Genomic DNA, 10,435 nt, shown 5'->3' with positions numbered 1-10,435 from the left:
TAGAATAAAAATTGAGAAAGATGGGAAGAACTTGCTGAAATAGTGAATTGAACTAGAATACAAAAAAAGGGAGGTGTGAGGAGGTCAATGAAACAAGTAAAGGAAAGGTAAAGCTATGGAATATTGGATGCTAGTTTTAGTTTCTTCTTTGTTTTTCTTTTTTGTTGTATTATTGTATTGCTTTTATATGTTTTATATGTTTTGTTATTGTTTTTTCTTTTTTTATTGTTATTTTTTCTTTTTTCTGTAATTTTTAAACTCTTAATAAATATCATTTAAAAAAAATAATAATAACAAAGATCAAACTTCAAAGGTTTCTTGCACAAAACTCATGAAATGTGTCTGCCTATGATTTGGCAGGATTAATCCACTCTGGAGGGGCTTGTATGCCTGCGATTTTCATTCACTTCTGTGAAAAAGTCTGTGTGTGGGGAGTTTTAGTCGTTTTTTTGATTCCCCATTATAAGTTAATGTGGGCAGGGAGAGTTTTGTTTTAAACAGATCTAATTTGGTCCCAAACAGGAAGGCACCAGACAGCTCTCAAACGGTCTCAAGTACCCTGATCTACAAATACAAACACAAATCGATTTTTGTGGCCATTGCATGCCCCTAGTTATTGATACGGTTTCAAACAGTTATTAGACAATATTTCCCCATGATTCCCCTCCCTCTCACACACATTTCTTTCCCCACACCTAAACATTATTTTCAGTCGATCTGCTTTGGGCCTTATATCATTTTTCTCTGGCTTGACTTAAATTGAACAACTTTTTTCTTTCTCCTCACTGCCTTTTTTGTATATGTATGGAAACATCCCTTCATGTTTTATTTATACAATTATATTAACTTTTTGATTTGGTAGCTGTTCTGTTTCTTCAAAGTAGGAGCTGCTATCAACTACCCCCCACCCGCCGGCCACCCTGCTTTTTATGAGATTTCTGTTTAATTTTCCCAGAGTCTGATTTTTCTTTTTTTCATTCAGTTCTGACCATTCAGTGGTTGCTGGTGACATTTGCACTTCATAGGGCTGCAACTTTTAACCTTGCTGTTTCCCTCAAAATAGAACTTGTGCCACACTTATTTAGGAAACTGTGCCATTACACATGTGCAGTGCCATTGTCTCACGCTCTCTAAATAAAATAAAATCAATTAATTTCTGCACATATCTGGACAAGGAAACAGTTTCCATTTAAGAGACCTAAGTATGTTTTTCAGACAAGATTGACTCCATAATGTTAATGACCAGAGCTGTGGGAACTTCTGGGATCATTTGAGGTTTATATTATATATTCATACCACATGATTGTTGCTCAGGAACTCAAAACATAATTTTAACTTCTAACACAATTCTGTTTGATAGGTATGGTGTGTTTTGTTCTTCCTGGGTAGCCTGGGCATACATCTTGTTGTAACAGACTCGGGAAAAGGTTATGGGTAGCCTCCTTCACACAGTTCTGCATTTACAGAAAGATTTCACACTTCAAAAGATTGTATTTTTGACCTCCTGTGATGTATTGTGATGTCATCTTGAGTGATCAACAGCCAGCATTATGAAGTCAGCAGTAAACTGCTTGTTGCACAAAAGCAAGTGCAATAGCAGGAAAAGGAAGTTTATATGGGAGCAGGGAAAGGCAAGGAAGTGAGTAAGACAAACTGGTGAAGCTGATTGGACTCTGCCGCTTTCTTTCTTTTCGTTTTTTTTTTACCAAAAGAGAAGTGATGGCTCAGAAATTGAAGCCTGCAGCTTAGCTCCCAGGAGGTTAGTTGCTGGTCCTGATGTTCACTCAGAGTGTTGCCACAAATAAGCACAGGGTTGGTGTAACATATTAAGGTTGGCTTCACCTCTGTGAAACAGCTCATGTGCTTAGGTCCATGATTTGTATTTTGATCCTTGTGCCGACTGTGTGTTATTGACTCTTGAGAACATCATTCCCTTGTCACAAAGCCTTTATGTTGTGTATTCTGATGGCTGTTGCAGATAATGACAAACGAGTGCAGTGGCTCTGTGGGACTGATGGCGAGGTCTGGGTTTGGATTATGGGAGAAGCTCCTGGAGACAAGCCTTATGAGCAGCTTACAGAAGAACTTATTGCGGAAAGAGCCAGACAACAAGCCCAGAAGGAAGCAGAAGAATTATGGTGAGCATTTTGCAAAACCAAAGTTACTCATGTCAGTGATGTTGGATAAGGAGGCTCACATTTCTAGAACACTGTCTCCTCAAAGTATAGGACAATGCTTTCATTTCAAAACCGTTTTCAATTTTTAATCTAAAATATCAAGTATATCCATCTTTGCTTTTGTTATAAATAACCCACTTTGGTTCGGTCAGCTATGACATTAGTGCTAAACAAAAACCAAAACCCAACCAACAAACAAAGCCATAAAACCTAATCAATTTGCATTTAAGTTTTTTAAAAAACTTAAGAATATTATGTCTCTTGCTTTAATCAGGAATCTTTTCCAGTTTTTTCCATGATCTATGATACCCACAAAGACCTCTATATGGATGAAGAGGTTGTAAATAATAAATAATAATAATAAATTTTTATTTATATCCCGCCCTCCCCAGCCGAAGCTGGGCTCAGGGCGGCTAACAACAATCAAAATAATCCAACATTCTAAAAACATTCATTCTAAAATTAATTAAAATCAAATTGATGGCAGCCATTAAGCAAAATTCTGTGCCGATTGCCAGAGGAGGGGGTCAGGCTGCGCCCTGACCATAGGCCTGGTGGAACAGCTCTGTCTTGCAGGCCCTGCGGAAAGATGTCAGGTCCCGCAGGGCCCTAGTCTCTTGTGATAGAGCGTTCCACCAGATTGGAGCCGCGGCCGAGAAAGCCCTGGCTCTAGTTGAGGCCAGCCTAACCTCTCTGTGGCCTGGGATCTTCAGGATGTTTTTATTTGCAGACCGTAAATTTCTCTGTGGGACATACCAGGAGAGGTGGTCCGTAGGTACGAGGGTCCTAGGCCGTATAGGGCTTTAAAGGTTAGAACCAGTACCTTAAACCTGATCCTGTACTCCACCGGGAGCCAGTGCAGCTGGTATAGTACCGGATGAATATGATCTCGCAGCGAAGACCCCGTAAGGAGTCTCGCCGCGGCATTCTGCACCCGCTGGAGTTTCTGGGTCAGTCTCAAGGGCAGCCCCATGTATAGCGAGTTACAATAATCCAGTCTGGAGGTGACTGTCGCGTGGATCACAGTGGCTAGGTCAGGGCGAGAGAGATAAGGAGCCAACTGCTTAGCTTGGCGGAGATGAAAAAATGCCGCCTTTGTTATAGCTGTAATCTGCGCCTCCATAGAGAGGGAGGTATCGAAGATTACACCCAAACTCTTAACGGATGATGCTGGCACTAATTGCACCCCCGCAAGAGATGGGAGTTGCCCCCTCAATCCCATATCGCCCCGTCCCAGCCAGAGGACCTCTGTCTTCGAAGGATTTAACTTCAACCAGCTCCCACATAACCATCTAGCCACAGCTTCCAGACATCTGGTCAGTGTGTCTGGGGCCGAGTCAGGGTGGCCATCCATCAACAGATAGAGTTGGGTGTCATTGGCATACTGATGGCAACCCAGCCCAAAACTCCAGACAAGCTGGGCGAGGGGGCGCATAAAGATGTTAAGAAGCATCGGGGAGAGAATCGCACCCTGAGGCACTCCACACACCAAAGAGTGGCGCGATGACAATTCCCCCCCAAGAGCCACCCTCTGTCCCCGACCAGAGAGAAACGAGCGCAGCCATTGAAGGACTGTGCCCTGGATCCTCACGTCGGCAAGGCGGTGGTCCAGGAGTTCGTGATCGACCATGTCGAAGGCTGCTGACAGGTCTAGAAGAATCAGCAGCCCCGACCCGCCTCGATCCAGCTGCCTGCGGAGATCATCTGTTAGGGCGACCAGAGCTGTCTCGGTCCCATGACCAGCGCGGAAGCCGGACTGGAATGGATCGAGAGCCGATGTTTCATCCAGAAACCTACCAAGCTGTTCAGCAACTGCTCTCTCAATCACCTTACCCAGGAATGGAAGATTCGAAACCAGGCGGTAATTGGATAGATCTAAGGGATCTAATGATGTTTTCTTTAAGAGCGGGCGCACCACTGCCTCCTTCAGTTCCCCTGGGAATATCTCGGTGCCAAGGGACAAATTGATGATATCACCCAGAGGGGCCCGCACCTCGTCTGGACACACTCTAATCAGCCAAGATGGGCACGGGTCAAGAGGACAGGTGGTGGGCTTTCCAGCTCGGAGGAGTCTGTCCACATCGGCTGGGGATATCCAGTCAAAGTGGTCCAATACTGGACCCGAGGACAGTCGAGGGGCCTCCAGTTCCTTTATTGTATCCAAATTGGCAGGGAGGTCATGGCGGAGCAACAGGACCTTCTCCGCAAAAAAGCCCACAAATGCCTCACAGCTGTGTGTCAAATTGTTATTTAAATTTGGCTGTCCTTCAAGGGACTTTAAAGACCTAATTATACTAAATAATTGAGCTGGGCGAGAGCTAGTGGAGGCAATGGAGGCCGAGAAGTAGGACTTCTTAGCAGCCTTCACTGCCATCTCGTAGGTTTTCATAAAAACCCTATAAGATGTTCTTGAGGCTCCGTCACGGGCACCCCGCCATACTCGCTCTAGCCGTCTGAGGTCCCGCTTCATTTTCCAAAGCTCCTCGGTAAACCAGGGAGCCCGGTTTCTGCGGGGTCGCAGAGGGCGCCTAGGTGCGATCTCATCGATGGCTGCTAGGAGCTGGATATTCCAGCCCTCAACAAGCTCAGTCAATGAGTCGCCAGGGGGAGCAAGGTCCCGCAAGGCCTGACGGAATCTATCAGGGTCCATCAGCCTCTGCGGGCGAGCCCAAATTGGCTCGCCACCTAAGCAGGGTGGGGGTGGAAAATCAATCCTGGCTTTCAGAGCGTAGTGATCAGACCATGGCACCTTCATCGAAGGAGACATGATCACATCTATACCGACGCCAAAGATCAAATCCAGCGTGTGGCCTGCTTGATGTGTGGGGCCCGAAACAAACTGGGAGAGCCCTAGTGTCGCCATGGAAGACACCAGGTCCGGAGCCTGTGAGGAGGGAGTGGCATCAGCATGGATGTTGAAGTCCCCCAATACCAATAGGTTAGGGAACTCCAAGGCCCAGCCGGCCACCGCCTCCAGCAGGCCTGACAGGGTGGCTGCTGGTGCGCTAGGTGGCCAGTACACCAGCCAGACAGCCAAGCTCACCTCGGAGCTCCACACTAGGCCAACACATTCAATGCCAGGGATCGATGGCGATGGTAGAGCCCTGAAAGAACAATCTTCCTGGATTAATAATGCCACCCCTCCCCCCCGGCCCACAGTCCGCGACTGGTGGAGGACGGAAAAACCCGGGGGCGCCATCTCTCGTAAGGTAACAGTTTCCCCTTCGCGCACCCAGGTCTCCGTCACACAAGCCTCTGTGTTTCCATTGTTGTTGGGAATCATCTGAATCCATGGAGCTTTAGTCTTCAGTTCTGAGGTTTTGTCTCTCAGACAGTAGGGTGGTTGCTTGAAAGAATGCCAATAATTACCAGTCTCAGTGAGATCTTGCTGTGAATTACAGTCTGAGATCCTGCCCCCACTCTCATGACACTACAGGCAACCTATTGGGAGTGAAATGTTATCCTTGGTTGGCAGGTATAGAGGGGAGGGAGGAAATAATAATAATAATAATAATAATAATAATAATAATAATAATTTATTATTTGTACCCCGCCCATCTGGCTGGGTTTCCCCAGCAACTCTTGGCAGCTTCCACAAAGACAAAAAATACACTAAGATGACACACATTAAAAACTTCCCTGAACAGGACTGCCTTAAGATGTCTTCTGAATGTCACGTAGTTGTTTATCTCTTTGACATCTGATGGGAGGGCATTCCACAGGGCGGGCGCCACTACCGAGAAGGCCCTCTGCCTGGTTCCCTGTAGCTTTGCTTCTCGCAATGAGGTAACCGCCAGAAGGCCCTCGGCGCTGGACCTCAGCGTCCGGGCAGAACGATGGGGGTGGAGACGTTCCTTCAGGTATACTGGGCCGAGGCCATTTAGGGCTTTAAAGGTCAACACCAACACTTTGAATTGTGCTCGGAAACGTACTGGGAGCCAATGTAGGTCTCTCAAGACCAGTGTTATGTGGTCTCGGTGGCCGCCCCCAGTCACCAGTCTAGCTGCCGCATTCTGGATTAGTTGTTGTTTCCGGGTCACCTTCAAAGGTAGCCCCATGTCTCTACTCTGCAGGCCAAATTTGGGCCACTAGATCTTCCCATTGGGCCCATAGCAGATGTCATATGTGGGGCAGGCAGAGATGTGGCTGGATCCTGCAGCTGGAAAGCAGGACTAAATTCCCTGCACATCAGTTCATGAGTGTGTAATTCAATCTTGCTTGGTCTTTATCTCTGTCCATACTGGAGGCCAACTTTGACTGGTGGGTGGGGAGGTAAAGATCTGGCCCACCAAGTCTGTGTGTTTCCTAATCCCTGGCATACCTCAAAATAAACATGTGAGCTTTTAAAGAGTCATAATCCTCTTTGCTGTTTTTACTTTTTTTTTTTTTACTTGCCTACCTGCTCCCTTTTTTTAAAGGAAGCAAAAAGAAGCGGAAATCACAAAGAAGTTTCGAGATGCTATGGCGAAGGAGAAGGCTCGAATAGTGGCAGAGAAGTGGAAGATAGAGACAGAAGATCGCAAAGCAGCCAAAATGATGGAGGAGAAAATCCAGGAGGAATTAAAGGTTTGTTGACTCCCTTAACTTATATGTTGGCATTCTGCCATCGATCTTCCTGGGATGGCAAGACTCCCTGGGAATATCACGGCATTTTCACCTCATAGTGAAGGCTCTCTTTGAGATGATATGTACAAATGGATTTGGCTCTTAGGATCTGTGGTAGCTGAAAAGAGCAGCCCTGTGTAATATTCTCCACCTTGTTTTCCCCCAGATTTACCTGTGACACTTCCCAAAGTTTTTTTGCCCCTGCCAGTAGCAGCCACCCAGTGATGGTGACCAGAGGTGACCCAATACATTTTGCTGCTGTAGGTGAAGGACAAATGTCTACCCTTCTCCATTCCACATATAGAAGCTGACTGGAGTTTTCATCATTACTGGACTGGTCAGTGTATTCCAGTCATTCAAGGGTAGCAGACTAGCTTAGGTGGACACAGACAGATCATGTGACATGTTCTTCAACCTCTCACTGCCATTCCTTATCTGCTGCTTGAGGCAGCTGCCTCACTCTACCTAATAGGACGTATTGACTAAATGTTCCAGGAAATGGGAGACCTGCATCAAACATCACATCTAGTTTCATGCACAGGATATATCCGAAATTGAAAATTAACACATGTTAGGGACTGAGGGCACATGGCAGAAGTGCAGATTTGATAGGAGAACTGGCAGCGGGGAAGAGAGCACTTAAATATTTTCCTTTTGGTCAATTTCTGAGCAAGACCACCTACACTGAGTTGTTTTTATATATGTGTGTGTATGGGGGGGGGGGGAGAGAAATATTGGCATCATTTGAAAACTATTGAAAACCATTGGTAACATGAACCCCAACCTACAAATTCCAGATTTGTAAGATCCTAAAAAGTTCTTATTATAGGAACCAATTTGTAGGGACCGAGATCCCTTCTCCCCCTCCAATAAGATATTTGAGGGGGTGGGGCCCCCAAAGTTGATGCTGTTTGAGCTCCATGTCTTGTATTTTATTCAATTCCAACTGAAATTGAAGTGTGTGAAAAAAACGTACTTGTGTGCATTTTGTAGTTGGCTCCATAGGAATGCATTTCACAGAATACTACTACTACTACTACTACTACTACTACTAATTTTATTATTTATACCCCAACCATCTGGCTGAGTTTCCCAAGCCACTCTGGGAGGCTTTATTTAGTGTGTTTTCTATAGCTTCTTTTGAAAGATTTGGATTTGAGCAGTGGTGTAGCGTGGGGGGTGCAGGGGGGGCCGGCCGCACCAGGCGCAACATCTGGGGGGGGCGCGCTCGCACTCGCAGCTCTCTGCCCCTACCTGGCTCACTCACTCTCTCTCACTGCAGTGCTGGCTGTGCAAATCCGATCCGAGCCGCTGGGTCGCCGCCCACTGTGGAGGGGGTGGGTGCCAGGCGTGCAGTGCGGAGAGAGAGCGAGGGACTATCTGGGGGAGGGACAGTGCAGCGGCTGCCCAGCGCAGCGCTGAACGCGGGAGAGAACCACACCAGCCCAGCCCAGGCAGCAGCAAGAAGAAGCTGGCAGCGGCGGCAGGTTAGGGGTTAGGGGGCGCAAATTACTTGCCTTGCCCCGGGTTAGGGGGCGCAAATTACTTGCCTTGCCCCGGGTGCTGACAACCCACGCTACGCCGCTGGATTTGAGCTCTTCTTTACTGCAGCAAAGCTGTGGACTTTGTAGGCAGAAGGCGGGGATGTTGGCGCAGGGATGGGCTGCAAGGATAATGTGGGAAATGGAAGAGCCACCAGGTTGGATCTGGGTCCTGGAGACTTCCCTTGGAACTTTTTAATCTGCCACTCAACCAGAAGATGAAGCAGGCATTTCTCCTGCTCCTTTTCCCTTTGATGTGATTCTCTCCCACCCCCTCTTCCTCCACCCTGCCTGTGGTTTGACATAACCAGAGCCCTGTTCGCTATAGCTTGTAGAGATGAGATGTGGATGAAAAAAACCGGGGAGCAGGAACACATGCAGGAGAAGCCGCAAGTGCCTTATCTCCCAATTAAGTTAGAGATTTAGAGGTCCAAGGTTGCAACCTAGCAACCCTAGTAGAAGATGGAAGCCGTTTTTCTCCTGTTTCCTACAAATAAAAAACTGGAGTCTAGTTGGTGGAAGACACACGCAGAACAACAGTTTCTTTATCTGTTCCCTTGTGCACAACCCTTTTTTTTTTGCAGATTCACAATTAGTCTTCCTGTGCTTCATGAAATGAGGTGCTCTGCAACTCCCCCCCCCCCTTTGTAAGGGAGCAAATAGCAGTGTTTCCCCCCCATACGAGTGGCTTTGTTAAGACTGTACTCCAGATTTAATGAGCAGTTATAATACACCTCTGCCCCCTAAAGTGCAAAAGCCTCTTGACCTTGGATGACCCACCTGCCCTCAAAAACAGCTGCTCAGCCTGTGTGCTAGAATCAAATGGCACTTTCCACAAGCGCAATGGGTAGAAACGTTTCATACATAGTGATCCATACAGATAAGCTGTAGGAGGTTCAGCAGAAAACCCCACGACAGCTTCCTTGGCTGCTAAAGTGGATGGGCCAAATGCCACCTCCACTAACATTAGTATAGCTTCTGAATCAAGGGAGTTACCCCTCCTCTCTGGGGGTCATTAGCCTTGCTGGTATTTTGCAACCCCCAGTTTCAAATGTCCATGTGAAGACATTGGGCATTTGGCTTCTTGTTTGTTTGGCTTCTTCTATACATGATTCAGACAAAGAAAACTATAGCAGAATTTGTAAAAAATTAAAAATAAAATTTGGTGGGATTAAAAAAATTTTTTTTTTGTTCTCTAGGATTTCCACTCCCTACCCCCCTCTCCCCCTTTAGCAGGAGTTGACCAGAGTACAAATGATTGAGGTCAGCTCTGGTTACTTTATGAAACGGTGGATTTGCCCTTTGAGATGATGCTGGTACAAAGCCCCAATTTTTAAAGATAATCTATTCACCACCCTTTGTGCAAACCACCGGGTGGTTTGCAACAAGCAAACAGATTCTTAAAAATTTGTAACATAATGCAACTCTTAAAACAAATCACAAACTCCCCCTCCCAAAAAAAGAAAAAGGAAAAGGAAAAAATAGCAGCAGCAGTCAGGTCTCTCCTTCAAATGCCAAGAAGGATGCAGCTAGTCACATAAAATTATAAAGAAATGAGATCAGATATGCCTTAGTAGGGGGGAAGTTCCACATACAAGGAGCCATCATGATAGGTGTTCTGGGTACTCCAGAACAACCACAGTTTGTTCACTTTTTACAGGAATCTACTTGGTGTGACCATCAAACTGTTGTTCTCCTGTGTTTTCCCGTGCTTACTCTGTCTATTTTGAGAGCTTACAAAAGGTGATGTTGTGGAAAGAGCGGTGTAGGGTCTGCAAATGTAGACATTTCCATCTTTTTATAGAGTCATGGTTTTGATGTGTGCAGTGACATTTTGAGTATATGAGCATATTGCCACGTATGCACACATCTTCACTATTACCTTATTAGCAGTGTTTATTTTTTAAAAAACTTTTAATTTGTGACAAAAAATGCTTTTTTGCCTTTTGAAAAAGTAAAATAAAATCCTGCAATAGCACTTAAATAAGAAAATGTTTAGTACACATATAAACTTTGATTTAAAAAAGAATGTGTGCTCCAAAATAATATGTTTGGGTGTGTAGTTGTTGTTGCTAGAATTTATATACCATCCTATACCCAATTGTCTGTCTC

At 45.8% G+C, this 10,435-nt stretch overlaps 1 protein-coding gene across 7 annotated transcripts in view; it reads left to right on the top strand.

Moving 5' to 3' along the window:
* Window positions 1-10,435, top strand: part of SH2D4B (SH2 domain containing 4B) — a 92,404-nt gene that overhangs the window by 26,839 nt on the left and 55,130 nt on the right. For 5 of the 7 annotated variants that reach the window (XM_081005033.1, XM_081005036.1, XM_081005032.1 and 2 more), the window contains 2 exons: window positions 1,979-2,138; window positions 6,596-6,743. In XM_081005033.1, coding sequence (XP_080861159.1) covers window positions 1,979-2,138; window positions 6,596-6,743 — 308 coding nt within the window. Of the gene's footprint in view, window positions 1-1,618; window positions 1,760-1,978; window positions 2,139-6,595; window positions 6,744-10,435 lie in introns of those variants that run through there. The other 2 variants (XM_081005035.1, XM_081005034.1) reach the window with 2 other exon arrangements.

This window comes from Podarcis pityusensis (genome assembly GCF_964106645.2).
Source record: "Podarcis pityusensis genome assembly, chromosome: 5".
NCBI lineage: Eukaryota > Metazoa > Chordata > Lepidosauria > Squamata > Lacertidae > Podarcis > Podarcis pityusensis.
The sequence above is the reverse complement of the archived record's forward strand: the minus strand, read 5'-3'. Positions and strand labels throughout refer to the sequence as shown.